The 23,455-nt window shown below is 43.5% G+C and overlaps 1 protein-coding gene across 1 annotated transcript in view; it reads right to left on the reverse strand.

The window, feature by feature from the left end:
- Positions 1-4,522: 4,522 nt before the first annotated feature.
- Positions 4,523-23,455, reverse strand: part of RTF1 (RTF1 homolog, Paf1/RNA polymerase II complex component) — a 47,586-nt gene continuing 28,653 nt past the window's right edge. Inside the window, exons 5-18 of the mRNA XM_079700051.1 lie at positions 19,224-19,338; positions 18,434-18,545; positions 12,148-12,283; positions 11,477-11,654; positions 9,855-9,937; positions 8,597-8,684; positions 8,382-8,489; positions 7,721-7,798; positions 7,071-7,192; positions 6,857-6,914; positions 6,337-6,414; positions 5,768-5,863; positions 4,920-5,031; positions 4,523-4,675 (exon numbers count right to left, since the gene is read on the reverse strand). Coding sequence (XP_079556177.1) covers positions 4,569-4,675; positions 4,920-5,031; positions 5,768-5,863; positions 6,337-6,414; positions 6,857-6,914; positions 7,071-7,192; positions 7,721-7,798; positions 8,382-8,489; positions 8,597-8,684; positions 9,855-9,937; positions 11,477-11,654; positions 12,148-12,283; positions 18,434-18,545; positions 19,224-19,338 — 1,471 coding nt within the window. The 3' untranslated portion in view covers positions 4,523-4,568. The remainder of the gene's footprint in view (positions 4,676-4,919; positions 5,032-5,767; positions 5,864-6,336; positions 6,415-6,856; positions 6,915-7,070; positions 7,193-7,720; positions 7,799-8,381; positions 8,490-8,596; positions 8,685-9,854; positions 9,938-11,476; positions 11,655-12,147; positions 12,284-18,433; positions 18,546-19,223; positions 19,339-23,455) is intronic.

Consider the following 23,455-nt stretch of genomic DNA (forward strand, 5'->3'; position numbering starts at 1 on the left):
CTTTCTCTGCACGGTTCTCCAGGCCAGCCCCAGCGCCCACTGGAACCTCGATGTGGTCACTGAGTTTCTTGACCCCCAAGGTGGAGGCTGCCGGGAGTCTCTGGGCCAAGTCATGCCCTCTGCCAGCACTCGGGCTGTTCTCCTGTGACTTCCCACCCCCATTTCACCACACTGCCCCTTGCATCCCAACCCCTGCCACTCTGCCCCAACAGTCTCTCCTGCGAGGCCTAGTGGCCTGTACTCTCACTGACAACAGCATTTATCGAACCCTTATTGAGGAAAGGAACACTTTAACAGGCTCCTGACAGATCTTATATTAAAGATGGGGAACTTGGGCTCAGAAGAGTTAACCAGCTCAGCCCTAGGTAGTTAAGTGGCAGAGCTAGGATATGAACCCTGCACTGACCCTGCTTGCCTTGTGGCTTTTAGGTCCTCCCTCCGGCCCAGGGCACAGTCTGGAAGCCCTAGACGTGCCTGTGTTCCACTGGCTAAGCCCCTATTCAGGGCCAAGAAACTCTGGCACTGAGGCTGGCCTGGGGAAACTTACAGAGAAGGCAGGCTGCCCCTCTGCCCCCCCACCCCACCCCCCGCCTTAGTGCTGCTGTTCCCTCCAACCCTCTGACACTCTCCTCCCCAAGGCAGTTCAGCTGCCCCTTTGGTCAGGGAAGTCACGCAAAAAAAAAAATCTGAGCTGGAGGTCCATGGCTTCCCCATTCCTGGACACCACTACCCCGGACACCCAAGGAAAGTCAGCTCCTTCACTCCCCCAACTCCAGAAAAAGTCGATGGACCCTGCACCCCTCTCGCCTTTGCATCCCTCCACCTGAGGCAGTCACAGCAAGTGACTGCCTCACAGCAGGGAACCCTGGGAGATAACTGGACTAGGCTGTCCTCTGCTCAGTATCTCTGCTCTCTAGCTCCCAGGGAGCCCACTGCTTCCAAAAATCAGGCGGCTGGGGACTTCCCTGGTGGTGCAGTGGTTAAGAATCTGCCTGCCAATGCAGGGGACATGGGTTCGACCCCTGGTCCGGGAAGATCCCACATGCCACGGAGCAACTAAGCCCATGCGCCACAACTACTGAGCCTGCACTCTAGAGCCCGTGAACCACAACCATTGAAGCCCTCACGCCTAGAGCCCATGCTCTGCGACAAGAGAAGGCACCGCAATGAGAAGCCCGCGCACAGCAATGAAGACCCAACGCAGCCAAAAATAAATAAATAAATAAATAAATAAATAAAATAAACAAAAATCAGGCGGCTGGAGTGATAGGGAGCTTAAGAAAACCTCATGAGACGCAGTTGCTGGGTGAGCCCCAGGGACCCACCTCTCCCAACACCAAAGGCAGGCTTGGACTGGCCTTGTATCATTGTGATTGTCACCTCCACCTTCCCATCTCTAAAGGAGAGTTGATCCAGGATCTTGCTTCCTAGCTAACACATGGTCAGAAAGGTTTGAGACACAGCCTCATGCAGTGTTGGTGGTGAGCCTTACAGATCTCCCCAGCTTGGGCCGTGAGGGAAGGGTATCAGTATTTTCTCCATAGACACACTCAGAGCCCCTGGGCTCCCCCTTCACACTCATGACAGGCTGAAAACAGATTAACAAAGGAATTGTGGCTTAGCCAACTGAAAGCTGGAAGGACCAGACTCTCCCCAGTGTTAGGCAGTGTTATCAGGGGCCCACCTAGTTCTGTTAAAGCTTGGTGATATTTTATCTTCCAAAGTAGGAAGTAAACCAGGCCAGTTGGAGGTTGCCTTGGCTCTAGTCAACTACTGTCTCAGAGAGGCTTCTGGGGAACCAGGTGGCTGAAGACTTGACAACAGCCACTTTCACTTCGGGGGTGCAGGGCTAAGAGTAGGGGAAGAAGAGAAACCAAGTGAAAGAGAGACTCTCTTGGACTTTTAAAGCATGACTTTGAGAGTTGCCACTCAGGATGCAGTCCTTGGACTAAATCTGATTCCCTTGTTAAAACAGGGCATAAAGTTTATTTACAAGTATCTGTACAGTTTGAGTGACAGGTCAGGACTTCACAGAAACAAAACAAACGCATTCTTTTTGAAGGGAAGTTGCAGGCAGTAGACTTTCCCTGCACCTGTCAGAAGCAAGACAAACAGACCTATACATCATGAGCTAGGCATATGGACATTGGCCTTTTTGCTTCTTGGAAGGAAGTGAAAAATGTAGAAAGCCGCCTTAGGTGCCGCACCCTTCAATACTGAAACCACGTGGTGGGGTCAGGGTGGAGCAGTGGGCTGCTGCTGCGATTCCCCAGCACAAGAAATACCCTGAACCACCAAGAAGCGCAGCTGGTGGGATAAAGCCAATGCCTGGACCAGATCTCAGTTCAGAGGCCCTGCCTCAGCTGAGACTGCAGACAAGTCCTCAGTCTTGACTCCAATCACCAAGTAGGCTACTCAGGGGACAAGGTAACATTCTGTCTTCTTTGGTTGGCTTTGCTCCCTGCTGTGTTTTGGTGTCTCAGAATGAAAGTTTCATTAGCTGCATGTGGGGAGGTAGTGGCAAAATGGCTACAGTGTGATGTAGTTTTAATAAAAATTTTATTACACAGCCATAATGTAACCGACACTTCTCCAAATCCAAATGATACTAAATACAGATCTACATGGTGGATCAGAATGACTCCAGCAAATTATATGGATTCTATAATTTCATGTCTTTTAAAACCAGAAGAAGAAAAAAAAGTCCAAGTTTGTCACTATAGGAGAGGTCCCAGCAGCTTCCAGGACTCTGCTGGAGTCCAGGCAATGTTTAACAGTCTGTGATTCCACATTTACACAATAGTCTATAAAGAGTTTCGGTCAATGGACTATTCAAGTATATATGATTTTAATGAGTCCATCACCACTCCTTTGCCCAACCAAACTGTGTCACAGCCACCACATAGCTGTGTTACAGTCATATTTATCAATTTTACAGACACAATTCTTTTTAAAAACCATCGATTGCTGTTTTCTTTTTTTTAAATAAAAAAAGTATAAACTAAGTTAAAGCAACACTGAGGCTCTACTAAACCCGGAAGAGTTACCAAGTTCATTTTTATGTTTAAAAACAACTTAACTTCATGATGTCCCATCATCCCACTTTCTTATAGAAAGTAGGGTGAAGAAATACAAAGTGGGGCTTTGAGATGCCTCTCCCTCTTGTGGGAATCAGCAGCTCTCAGCTGTTCCTTTATCTTAGTTCTTGTTTTATATAGTCAGCTGTACTTTGTTCTGAAAAGATCTGTTAAATGCCACTTTTATTTACACTTGGAGCTTTACACCTGAGAATGATTATCAAGCAGTCAGCTTATCTCTTTGCAAACATTTCATAAAGACATACATACTTCTTTGCTGGCTTCACCCTAGCTGCACAACAATATATATGCTTACCATATATATATGTATACACACACACACAAAACTGCACATGCTTGTAACATCTGCAACCTAAATCTTTGTGTTCGTTCTCTCCACATTCATGTTGAATACTTTCTCTTAAAAAACAGAACAAAATATCATTCTTGCTGAAATGGCAAAACAGAATCACTAAGAAGAGACAAGTGCATGGGGTGGGGAATAGACACACTCTACATTCAGCCAGGAAGCTGTGGTCTATACACATGGGCTGAGCAAGACACCTGCACTGCCCTCCCTGGTACCTGGCTGTGGGCTTCCCTCCCACCTGCCAGGACACAGCCGACAGGGCAGGGGCCAAACTGGGGAGATTTCTCCAAGGTGGGGAGGTGATGGGGAAGAGGAGGTGGGGGAGGGGAAGTTACACAGCTACAGCAGTCAGGCCTGTTTAGTAAGAAGAATCACATTTAATGAGTTTCTTTCTTGCAGTTTCAGATGCTCAAGTACAGCTGAAAAAAATCTGAAACAGCTATAGACCCATGACAGACTGATACAAAGAGTACTGCATTTTTAAAAAATGATTAAAAAATCCACACACTTACAGACACATACACACATACACACTCTCTCTCAAACAGACCCCCCTCCCTCCCCACAAATGTACACTTTTTGGAAACTAAACTGGTTTTGAAAATCCTTCTTCCGCAGAGATGGGAAGAAGAGAAAGATGAGGAGAGAGGAAGGAGGACTGCAGGTGCCCAGTCCCCACTCCCTCCAGAGGGTCAGGTGCCAAATGTGCAATGGTTGGGTCCAAGGCAGTCCATAGAGGAGGCTGCCCCGTGCTGCTGCTATCACCGCCAGGGGCTCCAGCAAGAATCCCAGCTCCACGGTAACACTGAATGCGTGCAGAGTGGCCAATGAACTGTGCTGGTTTAAAAAAAAAAAAAAAAGGCAAACACAAATCTAAAGACATGGATAAAGCCCAAGAGAGCCCAGGTTCACACTGGGTGGGGCCTGGGGGGTTGGTGGAAGATGTCGCAGACAAGGGAAGTCTATACAGCAAATGGTTTATATTACAGATGACTGGCAGTTTAGAGTCTCTTCCCAGTTCTACTGCTGCTCCAGCCCAGTGAGGGCAAATCAAAGGAAAAGAGGAAAGGTGGGACACCGTGATGGGGCATGCAGGGTCAGAAGCAGCAGGCTGGGTGCGCTCAAATAAGCCCTCGTCGTTTTTTGTAGTCTTCCAAGTTCAGAGATCTCCTTGGAGCTCCATCCTTGGCTGGCGGAGCCTTGGAGGTGATGGCCAAAGCCTTTGACTCTATGGGAAAGAAGAGGCAAATCGGCATCTGAGGTCCTTTGGTCTTGTGCTTCACTCCTTCAGGTAGCCTTCCTTACTGTCCCTGTTCCCTCTCAAAACAGACCTGCAGCCTGTCTTACTCTGGTCTCCATAAATACTGGTAAGCAGACACCCCCATTTCTTCCCTAAAATCAGGCCTCCTTGCTGGCTGAGAGCCATGGAGCCACGTGGTTCTTGCTCATCGCCAATCTGCACCTTCACCTACCTGAGCTGGGAACTTGTAAATCAATCTTCACGTCGAAATCATGTACTTTGAACAAGTCTTCTGAGAGGTCACTGGCTGACTTAGAATTCAAATCTTTATCCTTTCCCTGACCCTGCAATGTGAAGAGAAAAAGTAATTACAAAAGTATAAATGCAAGTGGACTTCAAGAAGCAGCGACCACTAATGGTAAAGGCTCCTGCTCGAGTTCATTAGATCTTCCTACTAAGGCCCTTTTCTGATTCCTTCTCTCAGAGGGAGGACAAGAGAGGCCACAAAGAAGTTTCTTTTCTGAGCCTAAAAGAGGAGAGGGAAGGGAAGGCTCATGTCTGTGGTGTGAGGGAGAAAGGGTGGGCTTAAGACAACAAGCCACCTCTGACCCAAGATTTTAGGAATTCCTGGAACAGTTTGGGCTCCTCAGGAAAAGGCAGAAAATGGCTTCTAAACGGGCAGTTCCTCTTGGTTTAACATTTTAGTTTTCAAAGAGCTTTCACTTTTACAACTGCCTCATCCTTACACGTCAACTACTCCTTCTAATTGTCCTATGAGTTAAATAAGCAGGGTATATAATATTACCCCCACTTTACGTATGAGAAAATGTGGATTAGAGGGCTAGAGGTCAGTTGCCTAAAGCCGTAGTCAAGGACTTCATTCAGTAGTGGTGTTGGGTTTAGAATTTAGGTCATCTGACCGGAATTCAGTAATTGTTTGTTACATTTGTAAATAATGAGGATGGAGAAAGGACTGCAAGTGGGACGCCACGTTCCTCCAGGTGGGGACAATCAAACCCGACCCAGGAAGTGCCTGCTCTGGTGTCCGGACCAGTGGCCGAGCTCCAGTAGTATACTTGCCTTGCTCATTTCCTTTGGAGCATCTGGTAACACTCCAGAACCGTATTTTGCGTTCAGCTGGGCCAATATGGCAGCTTGAACAGCCGGGTCTCTGGACTGAGAGAGAATGCAAGTTATTTTAGAGATTGTTCAACACTCACACAGCCCTACCACCAGCTTCTGTCCCACCTACCACCACTAACATCACAGGCACCACAGTGGGCCCATCAGCAGATCAGTGGGGTTTTCCTCCAGGATGCAAAAAGGGGAAATTAAAAGCTTTGAAGCCCAGCCCAGACGGGCCCTAGCTAGGCGCTTCAGCCTACACATTCCTCACCTCTGCTGCACTGGTAAACCTGCCCTGGCATAGGCGGTTAGTCCATAGGTTTCTACAAATCCATGCCAGGTTTTCACTACCTGTATGTCCTACAGTAAGATAAAAAAAGGAAGTATCCAGACCCAAGAGTTTGAGGCAAGCAAATCCCACTAAGACAATATTATTTTTAACTTCTTTATTAATCTCCTAATAGAATTCATTTTATGTCCCAGAATCTAGGTCCTGACTAAAAACGTCCTCTTTAGGCACTCACATTAGAAACGATGGTAGGTTTACACTGTCGCCTGGTAAAAGGATCCATCTGTTGGTTTTTCATGTTGTGACTTTCAGCCTGAAACAAAGAGCGTGTATTACAGAACTGCATCTCCTGCCCCCCACCTCTCATTCATCTTAAGCTTACATATAAATAACAGTCTGCAAGGTCCTGAAAAGAGTCAAAGGCTGTCTATCATCCTTTTCCCTTTAAGAACACCAGAGCAGATTATGGGGGCAACAACCAAAAGAAAAAGACTGGAAATTGATAAAAATGAATATGCATGGAGTAGAATCTAAAGATGGGGAGGGATAAGACAGGGCAGAAGACTGCTGCTTTTTATCATAAATTAATAACTTATGTGGTTGTATGTGTGCCTACAGAGAAACTATGTGTGTGTTAAGTGTACACGTTACTTCAATAATTGAAAGAAAAACTCAAGCAAGATACAGAAAAGATTACATATTGTTTTATTAATTAAAATTATTTTCAGTGATCCAGATAAAGTTGTCTTACTCACCACAAGGGCCTTCTCAGACTCCACAATGTTCCACTCCCGGTTCCGCTGGTTGATGTAACTGTGGGGTGAGTAAGAGGCATGAGTCAGTGGGCTGTGAAAGGAGGGAGGGGACCACTGAGACCTCACCCCGGAGATAACGTGGAGCCACTGGAGCACAGTGTGTACAAGGCCACAGGCTCGCCTGATAATTGTGGACCAAGGATCTGTAACACACCTGATTGCAGATATGTTCTTGGTCCGCTGGCGGTCCAGGGCCTCTGCTCGTTCCTCCAGCTCATTCAGCTGGTCTTGGATTTGTTTGGCCTTGTCCTGATCCCCCAGGTCCTCGGCCATGGCCTGCACATAGAGAGACACGTGAGATTTTGGCTATGACTGGCTCTATATTAAGTGTCCCATTACTTCCAGCACAGGCAAGATACCTCACATGATGAACAAATGACAGGAGGTGTGAAAGAGTACTGAAAACAAACACCGTAGAACCCAGGCCCCACATGGCTAACTCAGCCTAACAAGGCTCACCCCACCCTGATGTGAAGAATGGAAAACCACCCACCGCAGCTGGGCTTGGCAATATCATTCGTCTGTTCAGACCCAGTGCTGATACTACCCTGGGGTCTATCTTATTACACATGAAACTAAAGTGACTAGAAAGTGAGGAAAATGGAACAAGCAAGATCAGTTTCAATTTATAGAAAGAAAAACAGCCAAAGGATGCTGCCCAGGTGCCAAGAAAGCACTGTTGCTTACACTTGAGCCCAGCATTTTCTCCCAATCCTGCCACTACTAACTTGACAGACGGTGAACAAGTTTGATTTCCACATCTCCTTTCAGGACAGGGAGAGAGGTTCAACCACAAGTCCTCACCTTTTCCTTTAGGAGCTGCGTTTTCTTCATAGCATAGTTGGGTGGAGCTTTCCTGAATCTTTCTTTCTCTTTTACAATCTGTAACAGAGAGGAGACACCAGCAGTGAGGTATTTCTAAATTAGTTTTGTAGGCAAGATAGGTGAGCCCATTTTGGAGGTAAGCAGCTAGTTAAACAGGGGCTGCTCTTCCTGTAAGAATGCCATGCCCCACAGAGACAGCGAGTTCATTCCAAGGGATACTATGCTGCTTCCGGGGTCATGGAGATTCTTCTGGGATAGTGGGAAGAAACATGCACCAATAAACAGCAGCAGCCCAAGGACCTTGTACTGTCAGGCTAGCCACTGTCCAAGCGAACAGAGATCAAAGAATTTTACCAAAATGTTGTGGAAAAAGAAAACTCTTGAAGGACCAAGTCTAGAAGAAGAATACAGATCCCTGAACCCTGAATACAATTCCTTAGTCTATGACTTCAAGTGAGAATGTATGGAGAAAATCTTGATGAACTATAAATAATATGGTAGCGATATTAGTATTCCCTCTTCCTCATGCAACAGTAGCAGAGCCAAAGATGTCAAGATACAGGAAAGAAAAGAAAGGCATGATCTTCTCTAACACTGGTTCTTGATGAGCCTCCGGACTCTGGGGTACCAGGTTTCTTACCTCTTCAATGTCCTGGTCATTGAATTTATAATTAAGAGCTTCTTTAATAGATAATTCCTTCTTATTGATTTCATCTAGAGTGGGCAACTGCATGCCAGCAGAGAACATCTGGACCAAAACATGATAAAAGGTTATTTATGATAAAGGGTTTTGGAAAGAGGCTCTCTCAGTGTTTTCATCAACAACTGCTAGGGAGGTGCTGTCTGTCCACTTACCGCTTCTTTCCACTTCATGAATTCGCTTTCAGTGAACTCCTGGTTTGAGACAAACTCTAGGCGGAACACTCGCTGGTCACTGCCGTGCCTACACAAAAAAGAGCAGCTTCAGGAATGGGTATGTTGACTGCAGCACCAGAAGAGCAACCCCACCAGACTGTACACCACCTGTCTCTGTGGGTTTCCATCCTAGCTACCCTTTAGAATCATCTAGGAATATTCACAAAACTTCTAGTGCCAAAGCACCACTCTAGATCAACTGAATCAGAATCTCTGGGAGTAGGAACCAGGCACTGAAATTGCACAAACAAAAAACCCCTCCCAGGTTGTTCTAACGGGCAGCAGGGATTAAGAATCAAAGTGAGCCCCGGAAACAAGTGGATTTGGCCAGTGCTTCCAAAGTCCATTTACAATAAAATCCATCACAGTCAACTGGCATCAAGAATATGAAATATTACATAGATATCTGAATGACAAGGAAGCTCTATCCCTAGAGAGGAAGAACACTGCCGTTCTACTGACTCCTGTGCTGGTCACGTGAGTCAGTGCCACCCTCCCAGAGATAGTCACTCTCAGCACGTCATGGCTGCTGCCCACCCCAACTGGCTCTTTTCAAACAGTCCAGGAGACATGACGGGAATGGGAGAAGGGAACAGAGAGACCAGAGAGGCCAAATAAGGTCACGGCAGAGCCTTGTCTATGACCCACTATTTGCGGTCACCTGGCAAGCTACTTCTATTCCTTCCCATATAGGGCCTTTAGAATTTTCAGGCTCCAAGAGGATAGGGATTTGTGTGTGTATTTTGTTCTTGCTTCTATCCTGATGCCTAGAACTGTGGCATGTAGCCAGCATTCAGTCAATATCATGTTATTGAAGCATAAACCAAGTCCAAAAAGGTAACCTGGCTTGTGAAAGATCAAGTTAGTTAGTGATGGAGCCAGGACCAGAAGCAAGCCTCCTGACCATGCTCACCAAGGAATGCCTGCAGGATTCTGGGAGGAGGGGGTCTCGCAATCTGACATTTTCCTTCTATGTGTCCCACCACCCCATAGCCCTGACTTCCCCCTATGAGAGAGATATATCCTTCTTTCCCTATAGGCAAAGGCAGAATACAAGTTTCCCTCCAAGTCCCCTGTGGGGATAACACAAACAGTATTACTGTAACAAGAAACATCACACTGGGAGTGAATAACAGCCCCAACAGGCAGTGCCTGTTTGCAGTGGGAGCAGAAGCTGCCACGGAAGCACCTCTCCTACCGTAGCTGTAGCCCTTTGTTTGTTCTGGTGCCACCAAGCTGGTAAACTTTGGCGGTTTCCACTACACCCGTGATTTCAGCAACCTAAGTGAGGACAGAGACACCAATCACAACAGACTCTTGCAGAGCTCTCCACCCCACCGTCTGGCTCCATCTGCATAAATGCAGATGAGTGACCCCGCACTGAGAGAAGCCCACAGCTGCCAGGTGTTCTGGGCACTTTTCTCAGGCTTAGAACTCAGACGGCCAGGCACCTGTGCCCAGAGTTAAGCAAGCGCCAGGAGAGGAGGCAGTTAGCCTGGTGGGGCGTTGGAAGCTTCCCCTCCAACTTAATTCTACCTTACTAAGGGGTGCACCTGGATTTCAGAGGTCAGTTTTATCAATCAAGTGTGAAGACCATGAGGTCTGTTTCTGTTGCGAAGGTTTCTGGGACATGGCAGGGCCCCTGGTCCTCACAGAAGGAGGCAAAACGCATGTTAAAACCAAACAACCCAGAACAAAACAAACAAAAACAAAAAGAAAAAAAATCATCAAACAGCTATGTTCTAGTTATCTAGACCATAGAAGCAGAGCTGGAACTCACAAAATAATCTCTATTAGGTTGGAGGGATTTTTAAAAATAATTAATTAATTAATTAGTTTTTGGCTGCATCAGGTCTTTGTTGCTGCGTGCGGTCTTTTCCTAGTTGCAGCGAGTGGGGTCTACTCTTCGTTGAGGTGCGAGGGCTTCTCACTGTGATTGCTTCTCTTTGTTGTGGAGCACGGGCTTCAGTAGTTGCGGTAGCGCACAGGCTTAGTTGCTCCGCAGCATGTGGGATCTTCCCAGACTAGGGCTTGAACCCATGTCCCCTCCATTGGCAGGCAGATTCTTTTTTTAAAAAAAAAAAAATTAATTTTTGGCTGCATTGGGTCTTCGTTGCTGCACATGGCTTTTCTCTAGTTGCGGAGAGCAGGGGCTACTCTTCATTGTGGTGTGCAGGCTGCTCACTGTGGTGGCTTCTCTTGTAGTGGAGCACGGGCTCTAGGCACACGGGCTTCTGTAGTTGTGGCTCGCAGGCTCAGTAGTTGTGGCTCGCAGGCTCTAGAATGCAAGCTCAGTAGTTGCGGCACACGGGCTTAGTTGCTCCATGGCGTGCGGAATCTTCCCGGACCAGGGCTCGAACTCATGTCCCCCATGCTGGCAGGCGGATTCTTAACCACTGTGCCACCAGGGAAGTCCCTGTTTGTCATTTTTCAAACCTCAATATAACTCCCTGTTCCAGAAGTCACTTAGTATGTAACATGGAAATTTTTCATTTATTTATTTTTCAAATGAACGTATCTTCCAGATTACATAACTCTTGAAAAATACTTTGTAAGTGTCTGCCTTCTCACATCTACATGGAAGGAGGATAGAGAAAACTGTTCTAAATCTAAACCCTTGGGCTCCAAGTACTCCTCCTGGCAGCAGGTCACAACAGATCTCTGGTTGGCTCAGACTGTCACTGTTCTAAGGGCATCTCAACTGGAGTCTATTTACCCATCAAATGGGAAAAGTGACAAATTTGTTCAGTAGTTCCTACTCCCAGCTAAGAATCATTATATTTAAAACATGGACAATTGTCCAAGGAAAGAAATACTAACCCGGTAAACTGGTTTGCTGTTGTGGTTTCCAATGCCAATCCGTACAAAACATCCTGTGACAGTTTTAGCAAAGAAGGGCATGTGACACCAACGTTCCAGCTTATGCCGTGATAATCGAACCCGATTCAGTTCCTCCGGTAAGGAGACCGGTTGTGATTTTGGAGGGATCTCTTCTTTCCTGTGAGGAACATAGGACACTGGGAAAAATGTGCATCATAAAAACAGATCAAGGTAAATAAATAATACCAACTTCTTAAAACTTAACCGAAGTATGGGTGATTTCACACAGTAGGAGAAACAAATGAAGCAACAGGAAAGTGGGAATAGAATCCTATTCCTAACCAGTAGTGTGAACTGTCTCAAATGAGGCTTCCATCCCAGATAACCTATCAGACTAGGAAAACTAATGGAAGCTCCTGGCCAATCTGAGGGTGACATGAAGGCAGCTCCTACCCGCCTGACCCTGATGAAATGTGCAGGGGTACAGGCTAAGAGCCAACAGCAGAAGTATATGTTTGGACTGATGTGCTGGGGAATCCAGCTCAGCAATTCAGGGTATGGAACCAAACCAAAGTTCGTCACCTGAACAGGGGAAATTTGGAAACTACACTAAGCCTCTCCCCAAAGAACCCACCTATCCTGACTACTAGACCAAAATGTACACAGCTTACTCCTCTTCTTCATCAGATGACGACGTTCGGGATGAGCGGTCTGACTTTTCACTGGACTTGTCATCTTCCTCCTCCTCCTCATCGTCAGAGTACACCTCACTGGTCTTTAATGGCTGTTTCTTGGCGAGAAGCTCAGCTTAAAAAAAAGAGGAAATGTTTACCTAGATTCTCTCAATAAGAAGCTGAAACATCTTTCATCCCTGAAAAAGAACTGGAACATGGAAAAGGACTCAATAGACAGCTCCATCCTCTCTGGCCTGGTTTGTGATTACTTGTGTTAACAAGTGCGTTGGGCTTCCCTGGTGGCGCAGTGGTTGAGAGTCCGCCTGCCGATGCAGGGGACAGGGGTTCGTGCCCCGGTTCAGGAGGATCCCGCATGCTGCAGAGCGGCTGGGCCCGTGAGCCATGGCCGCTGGGCCTGCGCGTCCGGAGCCTGCGCTCCGCAAGGGGAGAGACCACAACAGTGAGAGGCCCGCATACCGCAAAAAAAAACAAACAAGTGCGTTAAGTAGAAAGTTTAAGTCACACCGAATGTCAAGCCGCAGTAGACAAAAAAAAAAGGGCTGGAAGACTGTCACTAAGTGGGCAAAAAGGGTCACCAACTCTACTGACAGTTGTCTTTTATTTCTCTCAAGGCACTTGAAGATTGGCAGGAAAATTGGGGGAAAACTTAAGATGTCTTCAGAGAGTCTTTCAGGAAAAACTTACTTTGAGTTTACAGTACTATCTGTAATAGCAGGAGAGTGAAAACAACCCAAATGTCCACAAAGGGGAGTGGCTGAATCACCTCTAGCACATCCACCCAATGAACTACGCTGCAGCTGTAAAAAAGGAAAGAGCCGAGCCTTACACTGCATCCTGAGTCAGAAAATGTTTTAAATGAACACATAAATATTTTTAGGATAGGCTTTATATGGTCACTGAATCAACTACTCAACTCTGCTACTGCAGACAGAAAGTAGTCACAATTATGAAAAAATGGGCATCATTGTATTCCAATAAAATTATTTACAAAAACAGGTAGTCAACTAACCATTGCTCAACATAAAAACTAAGGAGTTATCTTTAGAATATATGGTTAAGTGAAAAAAGCAAGGTAGAGAGAAGTGTGTATAATGCACTAACATTAATCTAAGATGGAAGGTGAATCTGTGTCCTTTTGTTTAAAAAATAAAAAGGAAGGATATAAAAAAAATTTTTTTAAGTGGTCGTCTACTATGGGAGGGAGGCAAGGGGTGAAAGAGAAGGCTATAGATGCTAAATTTCTCTGAATATACCTTGCTTAGTAGATTTGACTTTGGAACCTTGCATCGTGTATAATCATAGAACAGAAAAATAAGTCATCTCTACAGATCACAAGCAAAATAAAATAAAGTACTCATTTGATGGCACAACCACACAAAAAACAACTATAACAAGTGTTTTGTGTTGGTTTTTTTTTTTTGACTGTGGGGCTTGCAAGATCTCATTCCCCTGGTCAGGGATTAAACCCAGGCCACGGCAGTTAAAGTGCTGAATCCTAACCACTAGACAACCAGGGAACTCCCAACAAGTGACTTTAAAACATAGTCATTCAAAAGACAGACATACAGACCAATGAAATAAAGAGCCCAGAAATAAACCCTTGCATATATGGTCAGATGATTTCCAACAAGGGTGTCAAGACCAATCAATAGGGAAATGCCAGTCATTTCAAAAACTTGTGCTGGGGTGGGGGGACTTCCCTTGTGGTGCAGTGGTTAAGAATCTGCCTGCCAATGCAGGGGACACGGGTTCAATCCCTGGTCCGGGAAGATCCCACATGCCATGGAGCAACTAAGCTCGTGCGCCACAACTACTGAGCCTGTGCTCTAGAGCCTGTGAGCCACAACTACTGAGCCTGCGTGCCACAACTACTAAAGCCCGTGCAGCTAGAGCCCGTGCTCCGCAACAAGAGAAGCCACCGCAATGAGAAGTCCATGCACTGCAATGAAGAGTAGCCCCCGCTCGCCACAACTAGAGAAAGCCCACACACAGCAACAAAGACCCAGTGCAGCCAAAAATAAATAAATTTATAAAAAACAAAAGAAAAACAAACTTGTGCTGTGGTACTTCCTTGCTGGTCCAGTGCTATGACTCCACGCTCCCAATGCAGGGGCCCCGGGTTTGATCCCTGGTCAGGGAACTAGATCCCACATGCCTCAACTAAGAAGTCTGCATGCCGCAACTAAAGATCTCTCATGCTGCAACGAAGATACTGCACATGGCAATGAAGATCTTGTGTGCTGCAATTAAGACTCAATGCAGCCAAATAAATATTAAAAAACAAAACAAACAAAGAAAAATAACCAAAAAAACCCAAAAACAAACTTGTGCTGGGAAAACTGGATATCCCATGTGCCAGGAAAAAAAAAAAAAAAAAAAGTGGACTCTAACCTTACACCATATACAAAAATTAATTCAAATGGATCAAAGATCTTTTCTTTTGGTTGCGCCAGGTCTTAGTTGTGGCACATGGGATCTTCGTTGCCACGTGCAGGACCTTCGTTGTGGCATACGGGATCTAGTTCCCTGACCAGGGATCAAATCCGGGTTCCCAACATTGGGAGAGTGGAGTCTTAACTACTGGACCACCAGGGAAGTCCCTGGATCAAAGACCTAAATGTAAGAGCTAAAACTATCAAACTCTTCAAAGGAAACAGGGGAAAGCTTTATGACACTGGATTTAGCAATGACTTATTGGATGTGACACCGAAAGTACAGGCAACAAAAGAAAGAAAAGTGAAGGTAAATAGTACTTCATCAAAATTAACTTATACATCAAATGACACTATTAAAGAGTGAACAGACAACCTATGGGAGAATGGGAGAAAATATTTGTAAACCATGTCCCTGATAAAGAATATTCAGGGCTTCCCTGGTGGCGCAGTGGTTGAGAGTCCGCCTGCCGATGCAGGGGACGTGCGTTCGTGCCCCGGTCTGGGAAGATCCCACATGCCGCGGAGCGGCTGGGCCCGTGAGCCATGGCCGCTGAGCCTGCGCGTCCGGAGCCTGTGCTCCGCAACGGGAGACGCCACAACAGTGAGAGGCCCACGTACAGCAACAAAAAAAAAAAAAAAGAATATTCAAAATAATTTAAAAAGTCTTACAACTCAACAACAAGAACCAAAGAACTTGATTAAAACATGGGCAAAGGACTTGACTAGACATTTCATCAAAGAAGATATCCAAATGGCCAAAAAGCATACAGAAAGATACTCAGCATCACCAGTCATTAGGAAAATGCAAATCAAAACCACAACAAGATACCACTTCATACCCACTGAAATGGTTATAATCATAAGACAATGACAAGTGTTAGTGAGGATGTGGAAAGAGTGGAACCCTTATACATTGCTGCTGGGAATGCAAAATGGTTAAGCCTCTTGGAAAACAGCCTGGCAGTTTCTCAAAAGGTCAAACACAGGGCTTTCCTGGTGGCGCAGTGGTTGAGAGTCCGCCAGCCGATGCAGGGGACACGGGTTCGTGCCCCGGTCTGGGAAGATCCCACACGCCGCGGAGCGGCTGGGTCCGTGAGCCATGGCCGCTGAGCCTGCGTGTCCGGAGCCTGTGCTCCGCAACGGGAGGCCACAACAGTGAGAGGCCCGTGTACCACAAAAAAAAAAAAAAAAAAAAAGTCAAACACAGAGTTACCATATGCTTTAACAATTCCACTATAAATGCTCAGAGCAGCATTATTCATAACAGTCAAAAAGTGGAAACAACCCAGTGTCCCTCAAGAGGTGAACGGATAAATAAAATGTGTATATCCATACAATGGAATATTATTCAGACATAAAAGGAAGAAGTACTGTTACGTGCTACAACATGGATGAACCTAGAAAGCATGCTACGTGAAAGAAGCCAGACACAAGAGATCATATATTGTATGAGTCCATTTATATGAAATGCCCAAAATAGGCAAGTCTATAGTGACAGAAAGTAGACCAGTGGTTGCCTAGGGCTGGGAGATAACAGGTCTGTAGCGGGGTGACAGTTAAGGGATATAGGGTTTCTTTCTGGGGTAATGAAACATCTTAAAACTCATTGAGTTTTACTACATAGCTGTGAATATACTACAAGCCATTGCCTTGTATACTTTAAATGAGTAAACAGTATGGTACCTTAATTATACCTTAAGAAAGTTGCTATAAGCCAAAACAAAACAAAAAAACTTGGTATCCTATTTTTGAAACAGACACACCAGTATGAGGCTCAAAATAAATTTATTCTTAAAAAAAAAATCCTAGCTGTGGACACTGAAAAGACTTAGAAATAATAACCAACCCAGTTGCACTCCTGCATCTAGACTATGGTGTCTAAATACAATTTCTCATGAGAAAAAAAAAAAAACCCCACCCCAAACCAAAAAAAAACCAGGGCTTCTTAGAGAAATGGCTGATTCCAAATCCAGAAAGCAAGAAAGCTATTAAAGACTACTGGGGTTTCACATCAAAAGGACTCAGGCTACAAAAAAAAAAAAAAAAAAAAGGACACAGGCTACAACTGCTTGAAGATAAGACAATTTGAGTCTCAACAATAATAATAATAATAATTGCAATGGAGTAAAAACATAAAGTATGGGGACTTCCCTGGTGGCACAGTGGTTAAGAATCCACCTGCCAATGCAGGGGACTCGGGTTTGAGCCCTGGCCCGGGAAGATCCCACATGCCGAGGAGCAACTAAGCCCGTGCGCCACAACTACTGAGCCCGCGCGCCTAGAGCCTGTGCTCCGCAACAAGAGAAGCCACCGCAATGAGAAGCCCACGCACTGCAACGAAGAGTAGCTCCTGCTCACCACAGCTAGAGAAAGCCTGCACGCAGCAAAGAAGACCCAATGCAGCCAAAAATAAATTTATAAAAATAAATTTATATTAAAAAAACCCATAAAGTATGTTAGAATCCATGAGTTCACAGGGATATTCAAAATAAACAAATTTCACTGGTTATCTTTGGAGTTTGCCAAGGAACTATCTCATTCTTTTGAAAACTAGTAAATAAAAGGGGGAAAAAAGGCAATAATTTACTCTGCCTTTCCTATACAAAATGTCCCTGGTGGTAACTGAATAGCTGATGAGAAGTTTCTCTTTCCAGAAGCATACCAGATAATAAATGAAGAAAGAATGATAGATTAGAATATCACCATTTTGTGGCTTAAAGACTTAAATATAAGACATGACACCATAAAACTCCTAGAAGAGAACACAGGCAAAATATTCTCTGACATAAATCGTACCAGTGTTTTCTTAGGTCAGTATCCCATGGAGGCAATAGAAATAAAAGCAGGGACTTCCCTGGTGGTTCAGTGGTTAAAAATCCACCTTCCAGTGCAGGGTATGTGGGTTTGATCCCTGGTCAGGGAACTAAGGTCCCACATGCCACCAGGCAACTAAGTCCACATGCTGCAACTACTGAGCCTACATGCCACAGCTAGAGAGCCTGTGTGCTGCAACTACAGAGCCCACACGCCACAACCAGAGAGAAGCCCACGCGCCACAACGAAAGATCCTGCGTGCCGCAACTAAGACCTGATGTAGACAAAAATAAATAAACAAATAAATAATTTTTAGGGCTTCCCTGGTGGTGCAGTGGTTGAGAGTCCGCCTGCCGATGCAGGGGACACGGTTCGTGCCCCGGTCTGGGAAGATCCCACATGCCGCGGAGCGGCTGGGCCCGTGAGCCATGGCCGCTGAGCCTGCGCGTCCGGAGCCTGTGCTCCGCAACGGGAGAGGCCACAACAGTGAGAGGCCCGCGTACCGCAAAAATAAATAAATAAATAAATAAATAAATAATTTTTAGAAAGGGAAGAAATAAAAGCAAAAATAAACACATGGGACCTAATCAGACTTACAAGCTTTTGCACAGCCAAGGAAACCACAAATAAAATGAAAAGACAACCTACAGACTGGTAGAAAATATTTGTTACTATTTTTTAGGTGTAGTAATGGTACTGTAGTTATGTTTAAAATAGGAGTCCTTATCTTTTAGAGACACATATTGAAATATTTATGGTTGAAATATGATGATGCTGGGACTTACTTCAAAATAACCCAAAGGAAGAGGGCAGTGTAGATTTAATAAGATTGGCTATGAGTTGACTGCTGAAGTTGGAGGATGGGTTCATGGAGTTTCATTATACTATTCTCTGTATGTGTTTGGAACTGCCTACACTAGAGAGCTAAAAAGGGGGAAAAATAAAAATTGGCATCAGGAAGTTAAATCATATGATCAAAGACGCAAAGTAGCCATCACATTTTCCCCACCTACCTGTTCTGTTCTTCCGTTTTTCTCGCTCTGCTTTTAGCTCCTCCATGGCTTGAGATTTCTTATCTAGTTTCTCATCCCGTTTGGAACGTCGTTCCTTGTTATGGGATGTTACCTGGGAAGGGAAAAATATGTAGGATGGCTCTTTTTACCAACAGCTGATGATAACATTCTCTATATCTAAAAATCATTCAGTTCTCCAATGTGAATCTATATTGGTTGCAGAAATTGAAATTTGCTTAAGAGGAGAGAGCATCCTCTTGTGGACAAAGAGGATAGAGCAGTAAAGTCAGTCCCTGTCTTACCTGCCTAATAAACAGAAAGCCTAAGAAGTATAAGAATAAATACTTTCTGGAAGGACTCCCTAGATCACAGCTACTATATGTTAATACTGTCAACAAAGCTTTTTGTGATAAATGCAGAGATGACTAATTTTCCCAGCTACATTTATTACCAAGTCCAGGATGACATACACCTGAGTAAACATCATAACCAATTCAGCTACCTGGGACAGGAAGTTTACAAACTTTCCCTTAAGGAGTGCTCACACACCAATGAGCTGCTTTTTACATGCAGACTTGAGTAGAATTCCCATGGAGTTAAGCAGCACAGCTAATGGTGAAAGGATATGTCCAGAGATTAATGAAACCTATAAGACGAAGACAGTACATAAATAGTCTTGCACTAACTGACCTAGGCTGATTAATATAAACCCATCTTTTATATAAACACACATACACACTCAAAATAGAGGTTTTATTCTTTGGATAACGAGGACTATTGAATCTCCTACCTGAGATTCTTGAATCTGTGTCAGTTTCTTCTTTTCCTGCTCCTCTTCTTGCTTTTTCTTTTTTTCTTTCTTTTCTTTCTTTTTGGCTGTTTTCAGTTTTTTCCTGATTTCAAATCTGTTTAAAATATATTTGTTTGGTTTTTAAGTGGCAATGAAATATTTGTAGACTGATTTCTATTACATAGGAGAAAGGAATTAAGGGCGGGGAAGGAGTTAATAAATGTTTTGGTTTCCTGTAAGAAACTCCAATGTATCTTATAAGTACATTAGAAATACTGAATATAAATACACCAAAAGTACTTGAAAGCATTAAGGTGGAATAGACTTAAAATGAGAGAATACTGAGGATACTGTTGTATCCCGTTGGTAACGCACTGCTCTTCCTCAACCTCACATAATGGAAGAAAACAGTTGATTCTTGGGTCCACTCCAATGGTGTCCCATTAGAAACATAATGAAGCCACAGAGAGCCACTGTCACATTTTTAAGGTGGTCAAGACACAGGCTGTATTTTAAAAACACCACTCTCCATCTTTCTTCATTAGGAAAAATGCCTCCCTCAGCTCCACCCCAGCAAACATGTGAATAAATACGCTATTCTCTTAAACAAATGCAATCTAGGCTTTCTCCCCGTAACAAAAAGCAGGCTTTTATGAAACAAAACTATTTTTGTGTGTGTGAATTTAAGGAACTTTATGGAAGGAATAAAGGAATATAATAAATATTAAACTCTTTTCATAACGTTCTAAAATAACCCCAGGGACTTCACTGGTGGCGCGCAGTGGTTGAGAGTCCGCCTGCGGATGCAGGGGACACGGGTTCGTGCCCCGGTCCGGGAAGATCCCACATGCCGCGGAGCGGCTGGGCCCGTGGGCCATGGCTGCTGAGCCTGCGCGTCCGGAGCCTGTGCTCCGCAACGGGAGAGGCCACAACAGTGAAAGGCCCGCATACCGCAAAAAAAATAAATAAATAAAATAAAATAACCCCAATTATGAAATTTTTTACTTAATTCTTAATAGGGTCAATATACAAAAATTAACTGTATTTCTATATACTTGCAATGAATAATCCAAAAATGAAACAAAGAAAACAATTCTATTTACAGTAGCATCCAAAAGAATACAATATTTAGTAATAAATTTAACAAAACAAGTGCTAATCTTTCACACCCAAAACTAAAGGACTGTTGAAAGAAATTAAATAATACCTAAGTAAGTAGAAAGATATCACATTCATGGATTAAAAGACTTAATATTAGATGGCAATACTTCCAAATTTGATAAACAGATTCAACATAATTCCTATAAAAATCCCAGCTGCTTCTTTTGCTGTTGCAGAAATTGATAAGCTGATACTAAAATTCCTATGGGAATGCAGAGGGCCCCATATAGCCAAAACAATTTTGAAGAAGAACAAAGGTGGAGGACTTAACACTTCCCAAGTTAAAAATTGACTACATAGCTACAGTAATCAAAACAGTATGGTATTGGCATAACCATAAACATAATGATCAATGGAACAGAATACAGTCAACAAATAAATCCATATATCCATGAACAACTGATTTTCAACAATGGTGCCAAGACTGGGGAAAGAACAGTCTCTGCAACAAGTGGTACTGGGACAACTGGATAGCTACATGCCAAAGAATAAAGTTGGACTCTTACCTCACACCATGTACAAAAAATGATCTCAAAATGGATCAATGAGGGGGAGAGGGATAAATTAGGAGGTTGGGATTAACATATACACACTACTATACATAAAATAGATAATCAACAAGGGCCTACTGTATAGTACGGGGAACTCTACTCAATACTCTGTAACAACCTGTATGGGAAAAGAATCTGAAAAAGAAAAGATATATGTACATGTATAACTGAATCACTTTGCTGTACACTTGAAACTAACACAACATTGTAAATCAACTATACTCCAATATAAAATTTAAAAAAATGGATCAATGATCTAAACATAAGACCTACAACTATAAAACTCTTACAAGAAAACATCCAGGTAAATACTCATGAATGTGGATTTGGTAAGATTCTTAGATACCAAAAGCTGCAGCAAGAAAAGAAAAAATTTATTGTGCATAAAAATTTTTTAATTTTGTGCATTAAACAATACTTGACAGTGAAAAATACAACCTACAGAATGGGAGAAAATATTTGCAAATCATGTTATCTGATAAGGGTCTAGTAACCAGAACATATAAAGAACTCTTATAACTCAACAACAAAAAGACAAATAACCCAATTTAAAAATGCGCAAAGCACTTGAACAGACATTTCTCCACCAAGGATTTGAAAAGATTCTAAACATCATTAGTCAACAGGAAAATGCAAATCAAAACCACAATAAGACACTTCACATTCACCAGATAGCTATTATCAAAAAAAGAAAAAATAACAAGTGTTGGCAAGAATGTGGACAAACTGGAACTCTTATACATTGCTGGTGGGAATGTTTTAAAATGGTACAGCTGTTAGGGAAAACAGTTTGGTGGTTTCTCAAAAAGTTAAACATAAAATTACCATATGACTCAGCAATTCCACTCCTATGTATATACCCAAAAGAATTGAAAATAGATACTCAAATATTTGTACATGAATGTTCATAGTAGCACTATTCACAACAGCAAAGATATCAAAACAGATTAATAAATAAAATGTGGTATATACACATAATGGAATATTATTCAGCCATAAAAAGGAATGAAGTATTGATACATGCTGCATGAATGAACTTCAAATATATGTTAAATGAAAGAAGGAGGCACAAAAGACTACATATTTATGATTCCATTTATATAAAATGCCCAGAAATAGGCAAATCTATAGAGACAGAAAGTAAGTTAGTGGCTTCCTAAGGCTAGGAGCAATAGAGGGAACTGAGTACCAATAAGTACAGGGTTTTTTTCTGGGGTGATGATAATGTTCTGAAATTAACTGTAGTGATGGCTACACAACTTTATGAATATATAAAAACCCACTGAACCACTTTCAACCACTTTCAATGGGTAGATTCTATGGTGTGTAAACTACATCTCAATAAAGTTATTTTTAAAAGTTAATACCTGAGGTGCTGAGAAAACTGGACAGCTACATGTAAAAGAATGAAATTAGAACATTTTCTAACACCATATCCAAAAATAAACTCAAAATGGATTAAAGACCTAAATGTAAGACCAGAAACCATGAAACTCTTAGAGGAAAAGAAAGGCAGAACACTCTTTGACATAAATCGCAGCAATATTTTTTTGGATGTCTCCTAAAGCAAAGGAAATAAAAGTAAAAATAAACAAATGGGACCTAATTAAACTTAAAAGCTTTTGCATAGCAAAGGAAACTATCAACAAAACAAAAAGACAACCTACTGAATGGGAGAAAATATTTGCAAATGATATGACCAATACACAGTTAATATCAAATATATATATATATATATATAAACAGTTCATACAACCCAACATCAAAAAAACAAACAACCTGATTAAAAAATGGGCAGAAGACCTGAAGAGACATTTTTCCAAAGAGGAAATGCAGATGGCCTACAGGTACATGAAAAGATCTCAACATTGCTAATCATCAGGGAAATGCAAGTCAAAACCACAATGAGATATTACCTCACACCTGTCAGAATGGCCATCATCAAAAAGAACACAAATAACAAATGTTGGTGAGGATGTGGAGAAAATTAACTGGCGCAGCCACTGTGGAAAAGAGTACGGAGGTTTCTCTAAAAATAGAGACTTCTCTGGTGGTCCAGTGGTAAAGAATCCGCCTTACAATGCAGGGGACGCAGGTTCGGTTCCTGGTCAGGGAACTAAGATCCTACATGCTGCGGGGCAACTAAGCCTGCACGCCACAACTACTGAGCCCGCATGCCTCAACTAGACCCCGTGTGCCGCAAACTACAGAGCCCCCGTGCCCTGGAGCCTGCACGCCACAACTAGAGAGGAGTCCGCGCACCACAATGAAAGATCCAGTGTGCCTCAATGAAGATCCCGCATGCCTCAACTAAGACCCGATGCAGCCAAAAATAAATAAATAATAATAATAAAAACTAAGAATAGGGACTTCCCTGGTGGTTCAGTGGGTACGACTCTGAGCTCCCAATGCAGGGGGCCTGGGTTCAATTCCTGGTCAGGGAACTAGATCCCACATGCATGCCACAACTAAGAGTTCGCATGCCGCAACTAAACCCTGTGTGCCGCAACTAAGGCCCGG

Source organism: Hyperoodon ampullatus (genome assembly GCF_949752795.1).
Source record: "Hyperoodon ampullatus genome assembly, chromosome: 3".
In the NCBI taxonomy this organism is placed as follows: domain Eukaryota; kingdom Metazoa; phylum Chordata; class Mammalia; order Artiodactyla; family Ziphiidae; genus Hyperoodon; species Hyperoodon ampullatus.